This window comes from Procambarus clarkii, chromosome 22 (genome assembly GCF_040958095.1).
Source record: "Procambarus clarkii isolate CNS0578487 chromosome 22, FALCON_Pclarkii_2.0, whole genome shotgun sequence".
Classification (NCBI taxonomy): Eukaryota; Metazoa; Arthropoda; class Malacostraca; order Decapoda; family Cambaridae; genus Procambarus; species Procambarus clarkii.
In genome coordinates, this window is record NC_091171.1 from 14,932,395 (window position 1) to 14,959,500 (window position 27,106).

A 27,106-nucleotide genomic window follows, 5' to 3' on the forward strand; every position below is an offset into this window, starting at 1 on the left:
AAAATGGCCGCTGTTTACTAGAGCCCCTGGGCAGCGTATGGGACCCCCAGCTACACCGCGGGCCATTCAAATCGTGCGCGGTACCCATAATCTTCATATGAAGTGAAGCGCAGTTGACTGGTAAAACGATTTACACTTCATATGAAGTGATGCGCACTTTAAGGGTTAATAATTGCACTATGAAGTTTTCACCAAAAACAGGTGCATAGTACAGGGGTTAAGGCGGTGTTTTTGGTGGCTCTTACCACCAGTTGTTAGACTTCATGCTCTTCTCCAGAGGTAGGGGTTCGGCTCTTTTGGCCCTCGTAGGCATTTTCATCGTTTGCAACCGTCTCCTCCTTTTCTGGTAAAGAATGAGTGGGCAGGCTTCCAGAGGGGTCCTTTGGTTATTGATTGTTGGTTGATTCAGCCAGGGTGCATCATCTGCCGAGTCCAATTGCAACAATTTGTCGCTACCTCATGCCATTACCTCAGCTTCGGTGGAGGCTCTTGGGGTTGATCCAGTCTCCTTGATACCGTATTCCAAAGGTTTGTGTCTGCCTAGTTGTTCGGTATCATCAACTTACAGTCTGCCCTCAGTCCTATGATGTTTGCAAATATTCTTCGCTTACACCTGCCATTTCTAATATATCTTGGATGGATATTCGGGTTTGGGGGTTTTGGCGGACTAACTGGGTCATGGTGGCCAAGTATTTAATCAATGTTCCTGGACTTCTTTGGTTTTGTGTTGCCCCGGGTTGTGATTCCTGGCTGTTGGTCTCTAATTCGCCTTGGTGCCTCTCCTCCTTTTTGGTAAGTCTCTCTAATTTTTCTCCATGGTTATTTAGTTACAAGGAACCATCAATGGACTCCCCCCAGAAATCCAGCACTGATTGTAATGAAATGCCTCATTATGGATGGTGGCTCGAGTCTGATTTGCCACAGTGTTCTATTCCTAACAGTCCGGAATGCTACTGATCATGGTAAGTGAACAGGTCATAACAGCCTGGTAGATGAAATGTGCCACTGTGGATCTAAAGAGGCCACTGACTCAAGGAACCAACTGGGTGTCTGTCTCAGAAAACTGAACTTTTAAGTCAGAAAATATATTCAGATAAACAGCACAAACATGGATAAATAAATAAATAAATGCCCCAAAACTTCAAGCATAAACAAATTCTACACAGCCAAAATATAATTTAGTGACTGATAAAATTAGATACTGTACATTTTCTGTACGATATTTTTCATACAGACCATAAAGACCATAATACTGTAATCTAATACTCATCTATTAATGCAGATAATTACTTAATGGAGATTGTATGGGAGCAGGTGTGAGTAGTAGATCATCTGCAGATGTTGCACTCTGATAAAGACGATTCCCAATTTCACCTTCCATATCATAGCCAGCCTGAGGAGAGTAATAAGCTACATTTGCAATATGTATAGTAGACTAAAACTGCAACTGTAATCTAAAAAGAAGACAGTTTGATAACCTTTATGCACTTTTCTGAACCTTATATACAGTAACTCATTGTTTTCAATAAAATTTACAGGCATGTCAACAATCCATTACTAATGGTTGATGTCTTTTCTGGGAAGAGTACCATGGTGACCCTCTGAAGCTATCTCGGTGAGATAGTTTCTTACCACAAAGTCACATTAGTTATAGGAATCCTGTTGGCCTACCACAGACCAGAGCCAGAACTTTGTCCCTTCAAAGAGAAACAGGGAGAACAACACCAAGCAACACAGGGCCTCCTGGTTGCTGATCTAATCAACCAGGGCATTCAATGTCTCAAAGCTCTCTGAATGTACTTGCTAGAAAGACAACGGGAGAGATAACAAATAATATACACATGGAAGATAATGGAGGGCCAGGTCCCTAATCTGCACAGTAAAATAAAAACATACTGGAGTGAACGATATGGAAGAAAATGCAGAATAGAACCAGTGAAGAGCAGGGGTGCCATAGGCACAATTAGAGAGAACTGTATAAACATCCGAGGTCCACGGTTGTTCAACATACTCCCAGTGAGCATAAGAAATATTGCCGCAACAACAGTGGACATCTTCAAGAGGTAATTAGATAGTTTCCTCCAAGGAGTGCCGGACCAACTGGGCTGCGGTGGGTATGTGGGCCTGCAGGCCGCTGCAAGCAACAGCCAAGTGGACCAAACTTTCACAAGCCGTCAAGCTTGACCTCGGGCCGGGCTCAGGGAGTAGAAGAACTCCAAGAACCCCATCAATCAGGTATCAACCTGGTAATGAAGTTGCCAGCAGCCTAACAAATGAGTCACAGCTTCACTGATCAGATGTCCTTTGATGGTGCTTGTCGGGTTCTCTTTTGATCACTGCGAGAGGTTGGTTAGTTATGCCCTGTATGTGGAGTGGAAAGAGTGATGAAAAGTCTTGGGCCTTTAATCCCAAATCCAAAGACCATAGGGCTGGTCAGTGAGGGGAAGAAGGATGGAGTGAGGATGCAGGAAAACTTGAAAAGAGTTAGGGATAGGAGGTGTAGGAGGGGGATCACAGGTGAGTGGCCCAACCACTCTGGGTTTTTTAGTGATAGAGGTGATACTGTAGTGTGGGCTTGGGGTGATGTGATGTGATGATTTATGTGGTACTCGCTTTTTTTTTTATAAGGGATCTGACACTAGTGATGGGGGTTGGGGGAGGTTTGCCGGCTCGCCGTATTAGTTCCTGGGGAGTTGTGCATTCACAGTTTGAGCTCAGTGGTTTGTCAGAAAAGTTGAGTTAATTTGTTAGACTTTGATCTTCTGGTTGTGGGACTTAGGTAAACATTAGGGCTGATGGTTCCAACTTTTTCTCTGTTGACAGATTACTCAGAATTCTGAGTCTTGAGAAGCCCCTGTCATGGATGTATCTATGTACATTTACATACTTGGTTGGGTATTTCAGAGGTAGTTGCATTATGTATCATAAAGGGGTCTTCACAGTTGGGTAGATGCATGTTCTCCATTTTGTGCAGCTGCTTGATCAAGGGGCTGTGCAGACAAATGTTTAGCAGATACATTTTCAGTCTGTTGTCAGTGCCCACCTTGTCCATAAGTGACACGTTAGCCACAAATTACAGCTCTCTGTTCTGGACGCCCTACATGGTCGTGCATCTGGCTGATGCACAACTGTGGCACTCCCGCCAATAGAGTAAATGCTAGTGCTACTTTGGTGTTAAACCGTGGAATGACTCTCCTGTTCTTCAGAAAGTTGTTGATCAGCCTCAGGAAGATCCAATTGTGGTGTGGTAAGGTGGTCAACTTGTATAGGAGACCGTTGTGCCAAAGGTGGTCAAAGGCCTTTCGAATGTCTTTGATTGCTATTAGTACCATTTACTTCGGTTTGCAAATGCTGTCGGCTGCGTCATGATGTTAATAGCATGTTAAGTGAATCTTTGGGTCCTGAAGCTGAACTGCTTTTCTGTGTAGAGATGGTGGTATTCCATGTAGTAGTTTACCATATTCGATATTATTTTCTCGAGGCATTTACTTGAAGTTTCCAGCAAGGAGATCAGCCTATAGTTCTCTGGGGTGTGAAGATTCTTTCCCAGCTTGGGGGATGAAAATCATCTTCACTATCTTAAACGCTGGGACAAAGTGCCCTGTTGCCAATATGGCATTGGAGATGTTGAGCAGCATTTGCAAGTGGCTGATGGGGAGGAGTTTGAGTTGGTTGGCTGTGGTTCCAGTTAACCCGGGCACCTATTTCCTGGTCTTCCTCAGAACATTCCTCATTTTTTCTGTCTTAACTTAGGAAGGGAGAGAGACGTGTGTGCCTGCGCTCCAGAATAAATGCATATTATTCTGAGTTTTATAGGGGAACACTGATCACAGACATCACCAAGTGCATAGTGACTCGTAGGAAAATAGAGTATAGTGATTAACATTTGAACTTTGTGTTAAATAGAGATTAAAAGCCACACAGGCCCACATGGGAGCAGTGCCACGAGGCCATGTTTACAAATGTTTACATAAGTATAGGTGATATATTTGGACCATAGTGAACAGTTATACAGTGAAGTGTAACACAACACGCATAAAAGTTGGAATGTAGAAAAATTGCCATGTGAAAAAGTGGAAATGTATAAGAGAGTACCAAAATATGGCAACACCCTTGAATGTGTATAGACTAGCCACGTGGTGAACAGGGTTAGAGTCATCCTCAGTGAGAATATACTGTGAATTTATACTGTAATACGGGAATGTCAATCTAGAAATAAATAGAGCAAGCCAGAAATAAGCCGAAAATGCCTTATGGTAGTTGATACAGCCAGTAAGTTATTAATGGTTTAAGCACAAAGAAATGGTAACAGGACACATCCAGCCAGAGACCTGGGGGAAGGTTATGGTCAACAACAGTTGACTTGGAGTACCTCCTCTACATATGATAAGTACCTGCACATAAGGGTTAAGCTTATAAATTTAAATATATACATATACTGTAATATTATAAATAATAAAATATTGAGGACAGTGTACTAAATACTAAAATATTAAGATCATTAAATATGAAATTGGCACCTCCACACTGGTGGTGACAGTGACCCAGAGATCATCCTGGGAGTGTAGACACCCACTCAACTCCAGGTATATATTTCAGTATACCCTGAAATATGCAGCTAGGTAATGTTTGAGATAAAGAGAAAAACAAACTGGTCTTACATACTGAGTATTAAAATACTACACAATTGCAAGATTAGATAAGAACAAGAGCTTGACATTCATGCAAAATATTAAAGACTGGCCACTATGAGATAGCCCCATTATAAGTACAGACAAACAACAGCAAACAGGGCCAAATGGCAGTAAACAAACTAATTTGAGGTCACTGCAACAAAACTTTGAAGACAAAGACAACGGGAATTGAATGTTATATATGTAAGAATTTATTTCATTCGGCTTGTACAGAAGTGAGCAACACTACCGCCCTGAAAACTGGCCATTTACTCTGGGTATGCAACAATGATTTGCCAACTTGGAATATACTAAAAAAAAAAAAATTCTAGATACTATGACACATAACCGAAAAAACCAGCGTTGAATGTAATGAAATGCCATTTTCTGGGTGAGTCCCTATGGCTCCCTGGAGCTATGCAGGCTGATAGGGATAGTCCTAACTTTTGGCATCAGTTGATGCGGGTGGAGTTCTAGGCCTACCTAGAACCTCCGGGAGTCTCCGGGACTCACCCAGAAAATGGCATTTCATTACATTCAACGCTGGTTTTCAGGGTGGAGCCCCTAAGGCTCCCCAGAGCTACTTCACCAAGGACTAAAGCAAAGAAGGGGTCTTACCCGAGAGGCAGTCGGTGCTCCACATTTCATCTTGAAGTCAAGAGGCTGCAGCCGCTGACCCAAAGCGACACATGCCTGACTAAGCCCAGGAACATTACCGAGGTAGCGTGCAGCCAGGACCCCGTTCGACCTCTGAAAACCCTGTGACCGAATGTCAGCCCAGGACATGTTACAAAGACGACAGCAAGAGCAGCAAACTTACAAACGTCATGGGCATGGGAATAGACCGGAGGCTGGCTTGACTTAATAACCCTGCGGACGATCTGAGAGACCCGTACCTGCGAACAGGGAAGAAGGGAAACCGGATCAACCCAAAACGCATCCCCGGACACAGAAGCCGTGGCATGCAAATAATGGCAGAAGGCCACAACCAGACACAACACATGATGCACCCCTAGCCTGACCAACCAAGCATCAACAACCCAAGGACCCCTCCGGAAAGCAGCAGTCTCATTCTTCTCCAGAAAAGAAGGAGACGGCTGCAAACGAATAAATCTATCAGGAGAACCAAAAGAGCAGAAACCCCTGTGCCGGAGGAAAGCATGAAGCTCCCCGACCCAACCCCCAAGAGGCAATGTCAACAGGAAAAAACCAGCGTTGAATGTAATGAAACGCCATTTTCTGGGTGAGCCCCGGAGGCTCCCTGGAGCTTATCGGGCTAATGTATGTTATGTTAGACCGGGACATTAGCTAAGGAGTTCAGACCTACCAGGGACCAGCGCCAGAACCTGGCCCCTTCAGAGAGGTTTCAGGGAGCAATGGCCCTGGAAAACCCCATATGGTTGGGGGTTTTCCTTATCTGTCATCGACCGGGGTTAGGCACCCAGAAAGGTAGGCGTAACAAAACAAACCCCACATGGTAAGAAACTACAACAAAAACCGAACAGAGAGGTAGAAAACTCCCTACAATCCCAAGGAAACTAGCAAACAAGCAAACATCACACTTTACTGCCGCGCCGATCGTCTGCGCAGCCCTCCCCACCCCGAGAGGGGAAGGGGGGAGCCCCGGACCTACCGCGCCGGCTGCCAAGCTCCAGTTCGGAAGCTAAGCTTCAACCAATGCGAAAAAACCGCCGACCGGTGGGAGGGAGAGTTTCCAGGGAGCCTCTGGGGCTCACCCACAAAAAATGGTGTTTCATTACATTCAACGCTGGTTTTCTGTGGGGAGCCCCTACGGCTCCCTGGAGCTACATACCCAAAGAGAAAGAAAAGAAAGGGCTAACCCGGGAGGCGGCCGCCACAAACTTTGCAACGCAAAGCCAAGACAACCGGTCACAAACCTGCGACCCAAAGCAACAAGAATGCCCAAGAACAGACGCACATATGGATGGGCGGCCAAAAACCTGTGCGACCCACAAATCCCTGTGCCCGAAATGAGCCCGAGACGTCACCAACACAGCAGCAAAAGCTGCAAACGCCTGAACAGCACGGGCGCAAAGACAGACCGCAGGCTGGAAGAAGGAAAACACTGCGGACGACCTGGGAGACCCGAGCCCTGAAAACAGGGAACGAAGGAACCGGATCAACCACAGCGCATCCCCAGACACGGTACGCCGGCAACAGCAAAAAGCACAACCGGACAACACAGGACGCACCCCCCGGCCAAACCAATCAAGTACCAATACCCCAAGAACCCCTCCGGAAAGCAGCCATCACGACCGGCGCCAGGACAGAGAAAGGCTGCACACCTATAAAGCTACCACCAGTACCAAAGAGCAGGAAACTGAACCGAAGGGGCTACCACAAACTGAGGGGAAGATAAGAAGGCACCCTGAACAAGGACCAGGATGGCTCAGGCGACGCATGAGCAGGCCAGAGGGGAAACAAACCACGAGAAAACGTAAGAAACGTCATACAGTCTTCCAAGACGAAGCTCGCAGGTGGGACACCGTCAACAAAGCCACCTGAACACCATAGAGATGGTGATACCCGCGTCAAAATACCAGACGCGAAGAGCCAAGGAGAAGGCCGAACCAGTCACGGACAGGACCGATTCGGCCTGCTGAAAGAGGCGAAGCCTCAGGAAAAACGCCCCGGGTACGGACACCTATCAAGCAGCGTCTGAAAAGAAGGCCGGGCCGGACACCATGGAACCATAAGGACTGGGCTGCAACCGAGCCAGAACCCGAAGCAACAGCTGGACCAGGAGAAGAGGAACAGGTACCCCCCACCTCGACCAGTCCTGCCGAAAGCCTCCACCGTGAAGTCCTCGCAGGTGGGAAGGGCGCCACAAAATGGGCGACTCCTAGACCACGCTGACCCGAAGACGTCCATGGCCAGGAGTCCATATGCCCGACAGAGCCAACAAAACGAATCGGCGACGACTGGCCAACCCACGAAGAGGAATGAAACGAGACAGCTGTCCACCAGGACGCAGGACACACCCCAGACACGAACCACACGGTTAGCCAAACCACTGTGGTTCCGGCAAGAACCACCAGAGAACAGTCCAAACAGAGCTGAATGGTAAAGTACCTAGTGACCCAAACCCTCCGAAGCGCAAACCAGACAGCCATGAACACCCGAACCATGCTGTGAGCCCGACGGACAGACAGACTCCATCAACCTTGGCCGACCTGGTGAGCACTGGTCACAAAGCCCCAGCCGAGAGACGACCCGTCCGTGAACACATCGAGCAAAGGCTCGGGGAGGTGCCAAGGCACGGAACCCCGAAAACCCCAAAGAGGAAGCTGGTGACGCAGCATCAACACAAGATCCCAGAGGAACCCAAGGAATGCAAGAGGCGGAAGGGGAGTCTCCGCAGGAACCAACCGACGCCGTAGCCAAACCCAACTCCGCGGGCAGACAAGCACGCCGAAGTGCAGACTCCCGCACAACCGCCCAAGCAACCGCTGAGCAACCCGGGACCCCCTCCTGAACAGCCAAAGGCGGGACCACAGTCACAGTAACACTTCTGGAGGGAAGACAATGAGGGGCCCAAGAGCCTGAAACAAGGCCCAGGTCCGAACCCGGGACGGAAACAGATGGAAAAACCTCCAGATCACCAGGAAACCAAACCCGGCGATCTGGAAAGAACCATCCCCTGGCGAGCAGACAAGCGGACTGACTGGGAGCCCACACCAGCCAGTCGTCGAGGTAGGCCAGACACCGAATCTCAGACTCAGACAGGGCACTAAGAACCGGTAAAGATGCAAAGAGTATACGAAGTGCCCATTACAAAATAGGGAAAGCAATAAAAACAGCAAACCTGAAGCCCCACCACCAACCGTGCTAGCCCCAGAAAAACTGGAGAGGAACGTGCCAAGAAGTGACCTGGAGGTCCAGGGCCACCCTCCATGCACCCGGCCCCAACAGAATCTGAACAGGAGACAACAGACCTCCGAGGAGGGCAGAGGATCCAGGGCGCAGACTGAAGAAGTCCAGAAGAACTGCAGACGGGAAAAGCTCATGACTGCAAAGAGCAGACGGGAAGCCCAGAAGGATTGGGCGGATCGACCACGCCCCACGCACCCACGAAGAGGAAATGACGAAGCGCAGGGGAAGAAGCCCACCCCGCCAGCTCCACGAGAAACCACGAGAAACGAGCATACCGCCCGTAAACAAAACGCACACCGCGGCCCCAGCACACGAGGTACGAAACGTACCACCCGTCCACCAGGAGGCGTGGCTCGTACACCAGGCGGACACACAGATCGTACACACAATGTAGACACATCGTAAACACACATCGTACAAACACCAGGAAGGCGTGCGGAACGAAGACGAAGAACACCGAAACTGGAAGTAGAGACGATGCGAAAACAAAACAAGGCGAAAACAAAGCAAAAGAAAACATATGATGGACGGGAACCAACAAGGCCGACAAAAGACCCGAGGGAAACCACATCGAAAATCAACAGACGTTCCAATTATATTGGAAGGTATGAAGAGACTCACGAACCAACGAGAACCACAACAAGCACCCCTGACCAAGGAACATACAGGGACAACGATACGAAGCGGGTTAGGCACTATGTACTAGGTCAATAGAGAAATCCATCAATGTTCGTTTCACACCTTGTATGGATGTACCTTACCTGAATACACAGTTGATATTCTTTCCCCCCCCCCCCGAGAGAAGTATCGCGATGTAAGAGCGAAAAGGTTAAGGAAAAGGAGGTGAAACACACCCCCAGGAACGACGGGACAGACGAACCCGAAGGAACACGGAACCGAACCCAGGGAGGGGTATACCCGAAAACAACAGGAACACAGAGGGAAGGAACAACCCCACTCTGAGGAACTGCCAGCCCCCACACCAAAGGTATAAAGACCCAAGAGGGGCAAACGGGACCGAGGCCCCCTAGGAAACCCCTCCCTAACCCCGGGAACCTCGACGGCATCACCCAGGGCCGAGCTGCACCCCCAAAGCCCCAGCTTGACAAGGAAAAGCTGGGGAAGCCGTGCAAACACTAATGAAGGGAGCCCACTGGTCAGACCCATACGGAACGGCTGGAGGAACCAACTCAAATGCCTCCACTGCCACCCCGGAAGAGGAAAACCCCCGAGACCACCCGAGTCTCAACCCAACCAGACCCTGCCCCTACCCCGAAACCCGCCTATGGGCCAGAGCAGGAAGCAAGGAAGTGTGTAAAACAGAAGGGGAAGGACAAGAAGCAGAAGGAGCCAGAGTCGAAGCGACCCCCACCCCCAAGTCCGGACCCCAACCACCAAAACGGGGCAGCCTCGGGGCATCCGGGGCCGCAAACAACCAAGAGCGTTGCAGCAACCTACACCCAGCAAGCAACGCCGCAGCCGCCTGCACCCGATTGTCAAGACCAGTGGCCTGGGTTATCTTGAGGTTATCTTGAGATGATTTCGGGGCTTTTTAGTGTCCCCGCGGCCCGGTCCTCGACCAGGCCTCCACCCCCAGGAAGCAGCCCGTGACAGCTGGCTAACACCCAGGTACCTATTTTACTGATAGGTAACAGGGGCATAGGGTGAAAGAAACTCTGCCCATTGTTTCTCGCCGGCGCCTGGGATCGAACCCAGGACCACAGGATCACAAGTCCAGTGTGCTGTCCGCTCGGCCGACCGGCTCCTTCACCGGCTGGGTGAAGGAGAGCGCGTACTGACAACAATCATCGGACGACTCCGGGTCACAAGAACAAGGACCCAACAGGCAGCATGGCGGAGGCACAACCAGTGAGTGTCACCCTGAGACAAGGGGACAGATCAACCGTCAAACTCGCAGGACGCAAGGGGGACTCCAGGGACACACCTAGAGGACCACGGAGCCCCCGTGGAGTTTCCCAGGGCCCTTAGCCTTTGGTACATGCTAAGGGAAGCCCAGGCAGGGTACCGCGAACAGGCGCCCAAATCTATCAACAAACTGATAAAGCTGAACCCCCGGGACATGTCCACTCACGGGGGCCAAGCGAGGAGTACCGCCAACAGAAGAATTAGAAAGAAAATCACCTAGAACAGGAAAGGGGGACCATAGTAAAGGCAGACCCCCCCACCAGGCAAAAACAAAAACAAAAGAAAAACCCGGCAAGAGGACAACATACCCAGGCGGAACAGAGCCGGCCGCTGTTAATGGTGAAAACTAGCTGTGCAGTACCCCGCGCCCCTACCAGTGACGAAAACTACCACCTACCCAGAGACAAACCAGGGCAACAAAACCCCAGCCGCCTCCAAGGGCGGCCCAGTACCGAGCAGTAAAGGGCACAGCAGAGGTAGAACCCAAGGCGACTTGTGGAAGATGGCCCCAAGGGCAGTACTCAAAGGTCACCTAGGGAAGATAGCCCTAGGCACATGCAGCCCGCGTACCGTGGAATCTTACTCCTGGCTCACACCCCACCGGTAGAGACAGTCCACACCACAAGGCACAAAACTGAAACAAAAACCGGAGCCAGAGGCACTCGACCAGCCAGTAATACCATCAGCCAAGAACTGACAGTTGGATCGCCGGCATGGAGGGTCTGGGGCTCCCTCTTCCCCTCTCAGGGAGGGGGGATTGCGCAGACAGTGGCGTGGCGACGTGATGACGTCATGCTAGTTTGATAATTTTGTTTGGGGAGTTCTGTCCACTCGTTCGGCTTTCGGTAGCAATAATTTCACCAGAATAGGGGTTTGTTTTGGGGCGCCAACCTTTCTGAGTGCCTGTCCCGGTCGATGGCAGACATAGAATGCTCCCAATCACAAAGGGGTTTCTAGGCCATTGCTCCTCGTGCCTCTCTGCAGGGGGCCAGGTTCTGGCTCATGGTCCCCGGTAGGCAAGAACTCCTAGCACTTTGACTGATGTCAGAAAGTTATAAATATCCATTCAGCCTAGATAGCTCCAGGGAGCCGACGGGGCTCCCCCCAGAAAAGAAGAGTCAAAAAGAAATGGAAGGACCACCAGGAAACTTCATACTGCCGCCGAGACGAAGCCCGCAGGTCGGACACCATCAATGAAGCCACCTGATCACCATAAAAATGGTGATGAACTCGAGTCAAAAATAAGGAAGAGATGGTGCAACTGTCTCTGTTGTCGATGTGGAAGGGGCAAAACCCAGAGATGGTCAAGTTACACCCTCAAATAAATGCCTGAAACCATCAGATGCTTTGGAATCCAGAGCATGGGTGAGGGCAGTGGGTATGGACAAGATACCTAGCAAACCAGACATAACTGGAAAAGGAGTGACAAACTTAATACAGGTGGAATTCACCATAGAGGCCAACTATGGAAGAATCGATCCCATAAAACATCTGCTACCTGTTAAGCCTTTTGTCTAGAGGAAGGTTCTGTAATAAGTGAGACTGAGTGAGCACAAACCTAACAGATCTTGGGGAGGAAGGTATCATCCACACAACAGGCAGCATTCAGTGCAGCTAGCTTTAGGGAGCAACCACTCAGCCCTCCAGAAAATAATTATTTTTAATATTCCATGATGGATGTCACATTCTGGTGTCGGAACCTTTACTGTCGAAGTGTTATCTTCTTGAGGTTATCTTGAGATGATTTCGGGGCTTTTTTAGTGTCCCTGCGGCCCGGTCCTCGACTCCACCCCCAGGAAGCAGCCCGTGACAGCTGACTAACACCCAGCTACCTAATTTACTGCTAAGTAACAGGGGCATAGGGTGAAAGAAACTCTGCCCATTGTTTCTCACCGGCGCCCGGGATCGAACCCAGGACCACAGGATCATAAGTCCAGCATGCTGTCCGCTCGGCCGACCGACCGGCATCATCGAAGTGTGGATGATGCATCATCAGAAGTGTTTATTTTTTATTCTGTCTGCAACTTTTTCTTTAATATTAGCCAAGAATGCTTTTTGTTTTTTCACTCAAATCCACCTATTTATTATGGTTGATCCCGAGGTATGTGAATAAAACCAGCGTTGAATGTAATGAAACGCCATTTTCTGGGTGAGACCCGGAGGCTCCCCGAAGCTTTACCGGCTAATATGCTAATGTCAGACTTTGGCATCAGTCATGTGTATGGAGTTCTAGGGCCTACCGGGGACCACGGCCAGAACCTGGCCCCCTCAGAGAGGCAAGGGGAGCAATGGCCTATAGAAACCCCCGTGTGGTTGGAAGCATTCTATGTCTGCCATCGACCGGGTCAAGCATCCAGAAAGGTAAGCATTCCAAAACAAACCCCTATTCTGGTGAAAATTGCTACCTAAAGCCAAACTAGTGGATAGAACTCTTCAACAGAAAACAAGGAAACTAGTATGATGTCATACGTCACCGCGCCGCTGTCTGCGCAGCTCCCCCCTCCCCGGGAGGGGGAAGGGGGAGCCCCAGACCTCCCACGCCGACTATCCACCCATCAGTTCTGAGGCTGGATGTCAAAACACGCGAAAAAAACGCCGACCGGAGGGAGGGAGGGTTGCCGGGGAGCCTACGGGTCTCACCCAGAAAATGGCGTTTCATTACATTCAACGCTGGTTTTCTGGGGTTGGCCCCGTCGGCTCCCCGGAGCTAACTACCCACAGAGGAAGGTCAAAGGGACAGAACCGGGAGGCGGACACCACTCACCCCCCAAGGAGGCGAGACAACCGGCAGCAAACGCCAACCCAAGACGCCACAGCCCCGAAAAGTCCCGGGAACAACACGAGAACAACGAGCAGCAAGGACCCTGCACGAACACCAAAAATCTATGCCCAAAAGACCACAAGGCCACGTCGTCCAGACGGCAGCGAGAGCAGTGAAGCCACGAACGCCACAGGCATGAGGGAAGAACACAGGCAGCTTAGCCGCAAGAACACGGCTGACCACCTGGGACACTATCACCCGCGAACCAGGAAGAACAGAACCGGATCAACGCCAAACGCGCTCCGGACCCAAACGCCGTGGCACGCAAATAACAGCGGAGGGCCGCCACTGAACACAAAAACGACACACCCCCGGCCCGACCAACGAAACACCAACAAACTCTGGACCCCTCCAGAACGCAGCAGCCCCACCCCGCGCCAGAAAAGATGGAGACTGCTGCCACCGAACAACCAAAACACTAAAACCGAAGGAGCAAGAAAACTCAGCGACTCGACCCCCAGAGGCAAAGGTCATAAGGAAAGAGCCGACGAAAAACATCGGAACCGAAGGGGCATTAACACCCGAGGAGAAGACAGCACGCCGACCAGAGACCAGGATGGTGCAAGCGGCGCACGAACAGGCCGGAGGTGAAATGACGCACAAGACAGCTGACTAACGGTGCAGAAGCAACACCAAGACCGAAAGCAAGCTGAAGCGGCTCCGCCCGCGCTGCACGAAAAGAGGCGACAGTATGTGGCAAGACGACGGCCCCCAACCCCCACCAGAAAACCTAGCCGAGAGTAAACCAAGCTAACAAGAGTAACCACCTAAGAAGGGACAGGAAAAGGAAGGACCGCCAAAATACCCCATACTGCCGCCAAGAGAAGCACACAGGTGGGACACCTACCACGAAGCCACCCGACCACCAACCGGAGGCGAGACCGCGAGGCAGAACATAAGCAGCCCCGACAAGGCCCCCTACGAGCCCAGGAAAAAGGTGGAGCCGCGGGAAGATCTCGGGCGCGACCACCGAAACCCAGGCGGCACAAGGAGATGGAACGTCTGCCGAACAGAAAAACTCCCCAAAGCATGTAAGCCCGGCAGGAGTTCAGAAACGACGGGTCGATGCGAGACATCGCAAGACCCAAAAAAAAAAAAACCGGCAGGGCAAGCTAGGAAACCAAAGAAGGCGGAAGGGTCGCCGCCAGAACAGTACCCGAACCAAGGGGTACGAACAACTGCAATAGACTGAGACAAAGAAGCACATCACAGGACACAGGCTGACAAACGCCTAAGAACACACGCAGAACACCCCTGCTGCAGAGGAGGCAGGAAGAAAGAGCAGAAGCACAAAAACCCCAGGATAACCCCCATGGGTGGACAATCAGGCAGGGACAGAAATCCCCCACGCAATCCCCAGGCACAAAACGGCAGCAAAGTGCCACTCCACAACCGGACACAGGAACAAGGACACGCCACCGTGAAACACGGTACCAATGCCCACGTGCAGCAGCAGCAACAGGCAGCACTGCAACATGCAACATGTAAATAGCAACTCCCTTCTGCAAAGGCAGAGAACGAAGCAAGCAGACCCCAGACAGGGCCAACGGAGACACGACAAAACCCCGCAGGCCCAGAAACCTGCACCAGGCGACCGACGGCGGAGAAACCCCGCTCGATACCTGCTGGATGAGGTACTGGGAGCTCTGTTACACCTCAAGCCCGGCCCAAGGCCAGGCTAGACCGGCCAGAAGGTGGCCCACCAGGCAGCTGCTAGGAGCAGCCTACCGGCCCACATACCCCCACGACCAGGACGGGCCGGAACTGCCCTACGAAAACAGGTTAGTGCGCCCTGGAAGTCCACGGACAAACCAGCAAGAAGGCTTATGCTCGCAAGTAGGTCGTGTAACAAGCACAGACCTCTGATGGTAATACAGTGTTCCCCAATTGTGCCAATAGCACCACTGCACTCCACTGGTACTATCCCGCAAGTTCTACTAGATAGGCGGGACCCAAGAGCGAGAGCTCAAATCCTGCAAGCACAGCAAGCCTTACCAGGTGAGTACAGAACCAACCCTACAACCCCCACACCTCACAACATTAAAAAAGGAGGGTCCCCTGAATGACTCCAGCATGGGTTGGACATGCACATGAGGGGGACAGGAAGGGTTGAAAAAGGGACAGTCACTGGTGTGCGAACGGTCTCAGTCGTACAAAAATATACCTAAATAAAGACAGGTATATCAACAACTCCGCACCTAGCGCCCGGCCAAAAGACGCCAGACCACAGAAACTCACCTGGCGAACGGTGGCACGAACTTGACGACTCAACCGTGCCCAGAAGAACCTGGGAGCACCGCCAGGTGAAGACGCCAAAGCCGGACCCTGCCGGACCCGCAGGAGAGCAGGGAGAGGCGAAGGAGGCGGTCCACACCCATGACAGGGAAAACCGAGGTGTCTTCCCCCACAACTGGGAACCAGGACACCCCCCGAGCGAAGGGGCACATACCGCAGCCAGGGAGAAGAACGAGAGGCGAAGCACTGTAGCAAAAAGGGCGCAAAACACCAGCACTGAAACACCGCTCAGACCAAAACAAACTCCACGGCGCATGCGCATAACACGCTGGCCGAACCGCACACCCTCTCTGCGGGAAGGCGCCAGCCAGGACTACTGCACGAGAAAAGTAGCCAAAAGAGGAAGCAGGAACAATAAAACCGGCCAAAGAAGCAAAGAGCCCAAAAAGGAACCCAACCGGGCGACAAGCAGCCTAACCAGGCGACAAGCAGCCCAACCGGGCGACAAGCAGCCCAACCGGGCGACAAGCAGCCCAACCGGGCGACAGGCAGCCCAACCGGGCGACAGGCAGCCCAACAGGGCGACAGGCAGCCCAACAGGGCGACAGGCAGCCCAACAGGGCGACAGGCAGCCCAACAGGGCGACAGGCAGCCCAACAGGGTGACAGGCAGCCCAACAGGGCGACAGGCAGCCCAACAGGGCGACAGGTAGCCCAACAGGGCGACAGGTAGCCCAACAGGGCGACAGGTAGCAAAACAGGGCGACAAGTAGCCCAACAGGGCGACAAGTAGCATAACAGGGCGACAAGGACGAGGAGCCGACAGACGTTTCAATAATGCGGGAAGTAGTGAAAAAACTTCCCGTACCCTCGAGAACACAGAAGCCAACACTAGTCCCGAAGGCACACGAAGGCGCAGGCGCACCCGAGATCAGAAGTCACGCAGAACCCCATCGAACAGGGAAACATGACGAAAACACCGTCCCAAAAAGGGGTGGGAGGAAACATCCACCCACAGGACGGAACCAACCGACTCAAAGGCCAAGGAACCGAGCCCAGGGAGGGGCCGACGCCCAACAGCACGTACGGCGAGTGGGGAGGAAAGACCCCACTCCGCGTAACCACAAGCCCCGCCTAGAGGGGGATAAAAAAAAACCCACGGGGTCCAACGGGGCCAAGGCCCCCCAAGTCAGCCCCTCCCCAGCCCCGGGAACCTACACGACAGGCCCCGGGGCCGAGCCGTTCCCCCAAAGCCCCGGCCGTACCAGAAAACCGGGGCAGCCGTGAAAACACTAAGGAAGGGAGCCCACTGACAGACTCATACAACACAGCTGGAGGAACAGGCTCAAATGCCCCCGTCACTACCCCGGAAGGGGAATTCCCCGAGACTGTCCGAGTCTCAACACCATCAAAAACCCCGCCCCGAACCTACAGACGGTAAGGAACCGGATGCAGGCAGGAAGGGTGATCCAGGGGAAAGACAAGGGGGCGTGGATGGAACCGAAGCAACCAACACCAAGTCCCAAAACGAACTACAACGGGGCAGCCCCGGAGCTCCCGGGGAGGAAACCACGAGAACGTTGCCACCACCAAGGCTCAAGTGCAACGCCCCTGCTGCCCACACCCGCTTTGTCAGCACAACTGGGTAACCGAGCCCCAACGAGCAATCAAACTCGCAGGACTCCGGGTCGAAGGTGTCACCGACCCCACAGGCAGCAGACGGAGGCAAAACAGAGAGTCACCCAGAGACAAAGGGTGAGAGCAACCCTCAAACTCGCTGGAAGCGAGGGGAAGACTCTGGGGTCACATCCATCGGACCCGCCCGCCCCCAGGGGTTTCCCAGGGTCCCGAGCGTTTACTATAAGAGGACTCGCGCTCAGGTAATCCCAGGCAGGGTACTGCTAACCGGCACCCAAAGCTACCAAACAACTTTCTAAGAGCTGAACCCCCGGGACGTGTACACTCACGGGGACCTAGCAGGGGGTACCACCAGAAAATACTCAGAACACAAGGGACACAAGGGGCAAGAACGAAGGCAGACCCCCCCCCCACCAGGTAGATAAATAAAAAGAAAAAGAAAACCCCGCAAGAGGACAGCGTACCCAAGCGGAACAGAGCCGGCCGCAATGATTGGTAAATACAAGCTGCACAGTACCCCGCGCCCCACCAGTGCAAAAACTGCCCCTTACTCTAAGGCGAACAAGGGAGACAGAACACCCGATCACACAAAGAGCGGCCGAAAACCAAGCAGTAAACGGCCAAGCAGGGGCAGGACCCAAGGAACTTGTGGAAGGTGGCCCCAAGCCCCAAGGGCAGTACTTACATGGCACCTAGGGAAGGGAACCCTAGGCGCATGCAGCCCGAGTACTGGAGAATCACTCCCGGCTCACGCACCACCTAGAAAACAGACACCACACTCTAGGAACAGTGCTGAAACAACCACTGGAGCCGGAGCACATAACCGTTGCCTATAGCATCAGCCGAAGAACTGATGGGTGGATAGCCGGAGTGGGAGGTCTGGGGCTCCCCCTTCCCCCTCCCGGGGAGGGGGGAGCTGCGCAGACAGCGGCGCGGTGACGTATGACGTCATACAGTACTTGTTTCCTTGTTTTCTGTTGAAGAGTTCTATCCACTAGTTTGGCTTTAGGTAGCAATTTTCACCAGAATAGGGGTTTGTTTTGGAATGCTTACCTTTCTGGATGCTTGACCCGGTCGATGGCAGACATAAAATGCTTCCAACCACTCGGGGGTTTCTATAGGCCATTGCTCCCCTTGCCTCTTTGAGGGGGCCAGGTTCTGGCCGTGGTCCCTGGTAGGCCCACAGAACTCCATACACATGACTGATACCAAAGTCTGACATTAGCATATCAGCCGGTAAAGCTCCGGGGAGCCGACGGGGCTCCCCCCAGAAAATGTCATGCACTGTACAGTAGTAAATTCAGGTTCTATGGTGTTCTTCAGGATTGTTTTGGGGTTTTGTAGTGGGTCGTTGGGAGAGGGGTAATCCAAAGCAACAATTGTAAGAGAACAATCAAGTACCACCTGTTGCATTATGGTAGCCCTTCTGGGTTGAGATTCCAAGGCCTCATTACTAGGAATATATTTATTTATGCCCTTCACATGGTTTAGTGTTACTTGTGAGCAATACTAGACTGCTCTCTTAATTGGTGGAGTATGCAAGTGCTCCCCATCCCCCACCTGCTAGATGCTCAAGGCAGTAAGTGCTCAAGAGGGAAAGGGAGGCAAATATGAGCAAATGGATGGAGAAATATACTAGCCTGTTCATCTGGACAAAACATATATTAAAGCAAAATGCATGATACAATTTGAGACATCATTTAGAAACTGAGATACCAATCTTCAATATCTTGACAAAGTAAATCACTTACACTCATTGAAGTGTATGGCCTCAGTTCTGATGGAGATAAGACCCTCACTCCTCTGGAAAGAAAAAGTTGAATTACTGAGAGCTATAAATTAGCAAATATAGGATCAATTTATTCAAACAAAAAAACATTTCTGCAGAGGCCAAATGGTAGCTCCCTATAACAAGCTAGCTGAGGTAGCTCCACACATGGGTCACATCAACCTTTGGAATCCTAGAGTTTTCCAGAGACCAGAGCCAGAACCTGGCCCTTATCACAGAGGCTCAAGGAGCAGGGGATTGTTATGATCACCCACCTCAAGAAAACATCCAGAAAGTAAGCAAATAAAAAAAATCCAGCATTGAATGTAATGAAACGCCATTTTCTGGGTGAGTCATGGAGACTCCCGGGAGCTATGCAGACTGATATACTAAAGTCAGACTTTGGCATCAGTGATGTGTATGGAGTTCTGTGGGCCCACCGGGGACTATGAGCCAAAACCTGGCCCCCGCTCACAGAGGCACGAGGAGCAATGACCTATAGACACTCCCGTGAGGATGGAAGCATTCTATGTCTGCCATCAACTGGGTTAGGCACCCAGAAAGGTAAGTGTCCTAAAACAAACCTCTATTATGATGAAAATTCGTACAAAAAGCCTAGCAAGTGGATAAAACTCCCCAAACAGAAATGAGCAAACAAGTATGACGTCACATGCGCAGCTCCCCCCCTCCCAGGGAGGGAAAAGGGGGAGCGCCAGACCCCGCGCCGGCCATCCACAACCCAGGTCTGAGGCTAGATATCAAAAACACACGAAAAAACACCGACCGGGGAAGAGAGGGTTGCCGGGAGCCTCCGGGACTCGCCCACAAAATGGTGTTTCATTACATTCAACGTTGGTTTTCTGGGGGTAGCCCCATCAGCTCCCTGAAGCTACTTACCCACAGATGAAAACCACAGGGACTCACCCAGGAGGTGGTCACTGCTCACTCCTTAACGCAAAATCAAGACAACTGGCTGCAACCACCGACCCAAAGCAACACAGGCCTGACTAGACCCAAGAACCACACATAGAGATCACACTAACGTGATGCATCAAATGAACAAATCCACAAGGGCCGTGACGAGGATTCGAACCTGCGTCCGGGAGCATCCCAGACACTGCCTTAATCGACTGAGCTACGACAGGGTTAAAAGGGTTGAAACCGAAGTTCTACTGAACTTACTGGATCTCGTAGCCTCTCCGAGGCACAAACCAGGCTTTTACACAACCCCCCCTGCACCCGAGCTATGTCAATAGGCCGTTCTCCCTCTTCGCCCTTACATCTTCACACACAGAGATCACACTAATGTGATGCATCAAATGAACAAATCCACAAGGGCCGTGACGAGGACTCGAACCTGCGTCCGGGAGCATTCCAGACACTGCCTTAATCGACTGAGCTACGACAGGGTTAAAAGGGTTGAAACCGAAGTTCTACTGAACTTACTGGATCCCGTAGCCTCTCCGAGGCACAAACCAGGCTTTTACACAACTCCCTCCTGCACCCGAGCTATGTCAATAGGCCGTTCTCCCTCTTCGCCCTTACATTGACATAGCTATTGACATAGCTCGGGTGCAGGGGGGGGTTGTGTAAAAGGACGACTCAAGCGACGCATGAACAGGCCAGAGGTGAAACAAAACACAAGAAAGCATACGGAACAGGGTAGATGTGACGTCCACCCCGAACGCAAGCCGAAGCCGCTCCGACAGCGTCGCACAAAACGAAGCGACAGTAGGAAACATCAAATAACTGTAGTCCAGAAAACCCAAGAAAGGACAAGACAACCCGATGCAAAAGAGAAGACAACCTACGAAGAGCAAGAAAAAGGTGCATAGAAACACCAGGAACGTCATACTGTTGCCGAGACGAAGCTCACAGGTGGGACACCGTCAACAAAGCCACCTGATCACCACAGATGGTGATACCCACGTCAAAAACCAGACGCGAAGAGCCGAGGAGAAGGCCGAACCAGTCACGTACAGGACCGGTCCGACCTGCCGAAAGAGGCGGAGCCGCGGGGAAAACGCCCCGGGTTCGGACACCTATCAAGCAGCGTCTGAAAATAAAACTGGGCCGGCCACCAAGGGACCATAAGGACTACTCTCGTGGGAATGGGCTCCAACCGAGCCAAAATCCGAAGTATCAGCTGGACCGGGAGAAGAGGAACAGGTACCTCCACCTCGACCACCTCGGCCTTATAAGCTCCAGGGAGCCGTAGGGGCTCCCTACAGAAAAGAGCCTTAGCAAAGCAATCCTGAACCGAAGGAGCCACAACAAACCGAGGAGAAGAAAGATAGGAGAGCACTCGGTTCAAAGACCAGGACAACTCAGGTGGCGCATGAGCAGGTCGGAGGTGAAACAACGCATGAGACAGCCTGCGAAACGGTGCACAAGTAACATTGATACCAAAAGCAAGCTGCAGCGGCTCCGCCAGCACCGCACGATACGAGGCAACAGTATTAGGCAGCAGATGACGGTCCTGGAACAACCAAGAGAGAAAGGACAACACCACATGAACCAAAAGCAAACAACAACGAAGAAGGGCCAAAAAGAACCGGAAGGACCGCCAGGAAACTTCATACTGCTGCCGAGAGGAACCCGCAGGTGAGAAACCAACAAAGAAGCCACCTGCTCACCATAGGGATGGTGAGAAACACAAGTCAAAAACACCAAACGCGAAGACTCGCGGAGAAGAGCAAACCAGTCTCGTACCGGACCGACCCGCTCTCCAGAAAGAGGCGGAGCCGCGGAATAACCTCCGGGTTCGGACACCGTGCAAGCAGCGCCGGAAACCACGGCTGGGCCGGCCACCAAGGGGCCAAGAGGACCATACAACCCTGGGAAGCCTCCAAGCGAGCCAGGACCAGGAATAACAGCTAAACCGGGGGAAAGAGGTACAGGAACCCCCACCTCGACCAGACCTGCTGAAAGGTGTCGAACCCAACAGCCTCTTAGTTGGGGAAGGGCACCACGGAAAACGGAAGACTCCTTGATCACACCGATGCGAAGAGGTCCACCTCCAGGCGCCTGAACGTCCGGCAGAGCCAACGGAAGGAGTCAGCGTCGATCGACCACGCCGTAGACAGGGTACAAACCTGGACAGGCCAACCGCCAGGACGTTGGACACCCCCTGGACGCGAACCGCCAGAAGAGCCAAACCCCGATAACTCAGCAGACGAGTCACCCGAAGCGACCAATCCCAAAGAGCCAAGGACTGCATCGAACCCCCTCTGTCCAGGCAAGGAACCACCGGGGAGCAGTCCGAATGGAGCCAGATCGCCGATCCGTGGGCGACCTGAATCCTCCGAAGAGCAAACCACACCACTGCGAACACCCTCACCATGCTGTGAACTCAACGGAAGGACGGACCCCACCGCCCCTGGCTGGCCAGGCCTCAACTCACCTGACTCACCCACATTCTCCTCCCACAATACTTTTTTTGCTTTTATTCACTATATACAGATGTTATATATAAGTATCTACATGTTTTGTTCACCACAACTATACAACTAAGTTGATATAGTTAGTTCAGGCACTAAGAGTCGTCGCTACACACAGTCAGCTGGTGGCTACCTCCCTTACACATTCAAGGTCAGATGGACTAAAATTTCACCCCAACAATACTGTTTGTGGTGTTGTTACCCTATATACAGATGTTATATATAAGTATCTACATGTTTTGTTCACCTGTTCAACTAAGCCAGTATAATGCCCAAAGAGCATAGTGGCCACCCTTACCAAAATGACAAATCATACAGATGTTGCCACCCCCATCACCAAAATGGCTTCTTCCCCACACTCCTTTTGCTGTTATTACACTGTATATACATGTTACATATAAGTATCTACATCCGTGTTCACCATAACGAACAACTAAGCTGGTATAGTGAGTCAAGACAGTAAAAGGTGGTCACACAGAGTCAGCAGACAATGCTACCTCCCTCCCCACCAAGACTACTCCTCCCACTACAGTACTAATTATCACAACAATCCTGCTATTATCAGAATCCTGGTCATTTTTATCAGTCAGGGGTATTCTGTAATAATATCATCACTAAATAATAGCATGAGCATATATATTATGGCATTTTTAGGCGATGCTGTGGTCACAAGCTGAACAGCAGTGCTGTGAGCTCATGCTGCATGTGTCAGGCTTGGTGGCTCACTCATTAATGAAGCCCTCACACCCGGGAATTTGCCCCACGATTTTTTTTTAAATGGCGTCTGTTTACAAGAGCCCTGATGAAGGTGAGGTGAACCCTGTGTATGCGTGGGCCGTTTAAATCTTGCGTAGTACTCCAATACATCATATGATGCGATGTGCATTTAATAGCAAGGCACTCAACCCATCATATGATGTGTTGCACAACTTAAGGGTTAAATATGTAAACATAAACATATGCAGTATAAATCAACCAAAAAATATCATCAACTTACAAACTCCAAGGATCCAATGAGGCGCTCATGGAACGGTATGTTCTTCGGAAAGGTGACCTTGCACTCAAAGTTGCACTTTCTCGGGCAACAACTTCTTCAAGAACACGTCTCTGAACTTCTCGCTCAATAAGCAGAGCTAATCTGAAAAGTTACAATGAATAACTTGATAACCACTGCATATTCATATTTTACACACAGCAATACATTGGTACCTCCCTTTACGAATTTAATCCGTTCCCAAAGACGGGTCGTAACTCTAAAATTCATAACTTGAAATGAATTTTCCCATAAGAAATAATGTAAATTCTATTAATCCATTCCACACTCCCAAAAATATTAACTTCAAATACATTTCATACATAATACAGACACATATTTTGTACTATAGTATGTACAAGTTATAGTTTACCTTTATTGATGATTCTTGTTGGCATATGGAAGACGGTGAGGAGGGAGGGGGGGGGGGGGAGTTGGAGAGGTGTAAGTGTTAGGAAGGGGAGTCCCCCTTCCATTATAACATCAAGCAGTGATGACTTCTCTGGGGAACTCTCCTACATTTTGCCTGCATACCACTAAGACCTGGTTGTGGCTTACTACTTGTTTTTCTCACTAAGAACCTTTCCTTAGAGACCTGTTTTAACATTTGTCTGAAGTGAGGCATCACAGTGTCACTGAAAAGGTTAAGACAACGGCCTAATGCAGCTTGATTTGGGCAAGTTGTTTCAACAAAACTTTGCATTTCTTCCCATACTATTGAGGAACCCAAGGTGTGGTATATTATAATTACTTTTATGTTTAGAAAACAAAAAACCGACGTTGAATGTAAAGAAACACCATTTTCTGGGCGAGACCCGGAGGCTCCCCGGAGCTATCCGAGCTGATGTGACTGTATTAGACCCAGGAATTAGTCATAGTGAATGGAGTTCATAATCCTACTGGAACCACAAGTCAGAACTTGGACCCCTCAGAGATACACGGTGCGCAATGGCCAATAGAAACCCCTGTGTGGTTGGAAGCATTCTATATCTTCCATCGACCGGGTCAGGCATCCAGAAAGATTAGCGCCCCAAAACAATGCCCGATTCTGGTTAAGAAATTGTTACTGAAATCCGAACTAGTGGACAGAACTCATCAAATGAAAACTAGCATGACATCACCACGCCACCGTGCCTCTGTTTGCACAGCTCCCCCCTCCCCGAGGGGGGTGAAGAGGAAGTCTCAGACCCCAAACCAGCTATCCACACCCCAATTCTGCGGTTGGATGTCAAAAATATGCAAAAAAACGCCGACCAGAAGGAGGGATGGTTGCCAGGGAGCCTCCAGGTCTTACCCAGAAAATGGCGTTTCATTACATTCAATGCTGATTTTCTGGGAGGAGCTCCGTCAGTTTCCTAGAGTTACTTACCCAAAGACAAAAACAAGAGGGATTTACCAGGGAGGCGGTCGGCACTCGCTCCTTAATATGAAGTCGAGACCACTGGCTGCAATCACCGACCCAACACAGGCCCGACTAGGCTCAGGAACACTGACAAGGTAGTGAACAGCCAGGACCCTGTTCAACCTCCAAAAACCCGGCGCCCGCATGTCAGCCGAAGACATATTACCGAAGATGGAAGCCAGCACAGCAAACTTACGAACGTCGTGGGCACAGGGATAGACTGCAGGCTGGCTGGCCCAAATAACGCTGCGCACGACCTGAGAGACCTGAAAAAGGGAACAGGGAAGAAGAGAAACCAGGTCAACCCAAAGCACGTCCCTGGCCACGGAGGCCGTGGCAAGCAGGTAACAGTATTGAGCCGCGACTAGACACAACACATGATGCACCCCAGGCCTGATCAACCAAGCATCAACAACCCAAGGACCCCTCTGGAAAGCAACCGTCTCATTCTTTGCCAGAAAAGGAGATGGCTGAACACAAACAAACCTACCACCAAGTTCGATAGAGCAGAAACCCTTGCACTGGAGGAGAGCATGAAGCTCCCCGACGTGGCCCCCAGAGGCCAGTGCCAACAAGAAAAGCACCTTAGAAAAGCAGTCCTGAACCGAAGGGGCCACCACAAACTGAAGAGAAGAAGGACGGGTGAGCACCCGGTCTAAAGACCAGGACGGCTCAGGCGGCACATGAGCAGGCCGGAGGTGAAACAACACCCGAGAAAGCTTGCAGAACAGAGCAGAAGTGACATCCACCCCAAACACAGGCAGCAGCAGCTCCGCCAGTGCCTCATGAAATGAAGCGACAGTATTCAGCAAAAGATGAGGGTCCTGAAACAACGAAGAGAGAAAAAGAATACAACAACCCAATCAGAAATCGAAGACAACCTACAAAGAGACAAAAAGTGCCAAAAGGACCGCCAGGAAACTTCATACTGCCGCCGAGACAAAACTCGCAGGTGGGACACCATCAACGAAGCCACCTGATCACCATATGTGGTGATAAATCTGCGTCAAAAAGACCTGACGTGAAGAACGGAAGAGAAGATTGAACCAGCATTGTACCAGACTGGACTGATCTGCTGAAAGAGGCGGAGTCACAGGAAGACCTCTCGGGGTTCGGATACCGAGCAAGCAGTGCCTGAAACCAAGGCTGTGCCGGCCACCAAGGTGCCAACAGGACTATCCTTCCCTGGTAAGTCTCCAAGCCAGCCAGGACTTGGAGTAACAACTGAACCGGTGGGAAAAGGTATAGGTAACCCCACCTCAACCAGTCCGATTAAAAGGCATAGACCCCGATGGTCTCGCAGTTGGGAAAGGGCGCTGCATATACCGGAAGACACCTCGACTAAGCCGACATGAAGAGGTCCACTTCCAGGCACCTGAACGTTCAGCAGAGCCAATGTAACAAGTCTGTGTCGAATGTCCATTATGTGGACAGGGGGAATGAAAAGGGGACAGGCCATCTACTAGTATGTTGGACACTCCCTGGACATGAACCGCTAGGCGAGCCAAACCCTGAGAACTTAGCAGACGAGTCACCCGAAGCAACCAGCCTGAAAGAACCAAGGACCACTTTGAACCCCTGTGGTTCTGACAATGAACCACAGGGGAGCAGTCCGAATAGAGCCGGATCATCGATCCGCAAGTGACCCGCACCCTCCAAAGTGACATCCACGCAGTCATGAAGTCGCGCACCCTCCAAAGTGACATCCACGCAGTCATGAAGTCCCGCACCGTGCAGTGAGCAAGACGGACCACACAGCCCCTGGCCAGCCTGGTGAGCACTGTTCACAAAGCCCCAGCCAAGAGACGTTGCATCCGTGAACACATCGAGCAAGGGCTCGGGGGCGTCAAAGCACTGAACTCTGAGAAATCTGAAGAGGAAGCTGGCAACGCAGCAATCGGCCCCCGGAGGCCGAACCGAGTGATTGCGAGAGAGGCAAAAGAGATGTCCCAGAAGGAACCAGAACAGCCAACAAAGCCAAACCTGACCCGGTGGGTAGACCATCATAGCAAACTTCAGGCTCCCGCACAAACCCTCAAGTAACCGTCGCATGACCCAGAAGCCTCCCAGAAACAGGCAAAGGCGGGACCACAGCCGAAGCAGAGGCTCTGGAGGGAGAGACAAGGAAGCAGTCCGAGCATCCCACACAAGAGCCAGCCAAGACCAAACCTGGGAGGGAACTAGATGGGACTTCTGCCAGTTCACCAGGATCCCGAACCCGGCAAGCTGAGAAAGAACCAAATCCCTGGCGAGCAGACACGCGGACCGGCTTAGAGC

At 51.3% G+C, this 27,106-nt stretch overlaps 1 protein-coding gene across 1 annotated transcript in view; it reads right to left on the reverse strand.

The window, feature by feature from the left end:
- Nucleotides 1-27,106, reverse strand: part of Klp98A (kinesin-like protein 98A) — a 404,256-nt gene that overhangs the window by 176,581 nt on the left and 200,569 nt on the right. Inside the window, exons 18-20 of the mRNA XM_069329479.1 lie at nucleotides 23,392-23,532; nucleotides 18,938-18,989; nucleotides 1,291-1,393 (exon numbers count right to left, since the gene is read on the reverse strand). Coding sequence (XP_069185580.1) covers nucleotides 1,291-1,393; nucleotides 18,938-18,989; nucleotides 23,392-23,532 — 296 coding nt within the window. The remainder of the gene's footprint in view (nucleotides 1-1,290; nucleotides 1,394-18,937; nucleotides 18,990-23,391; nucleotides 23,533-27,106) is intronic.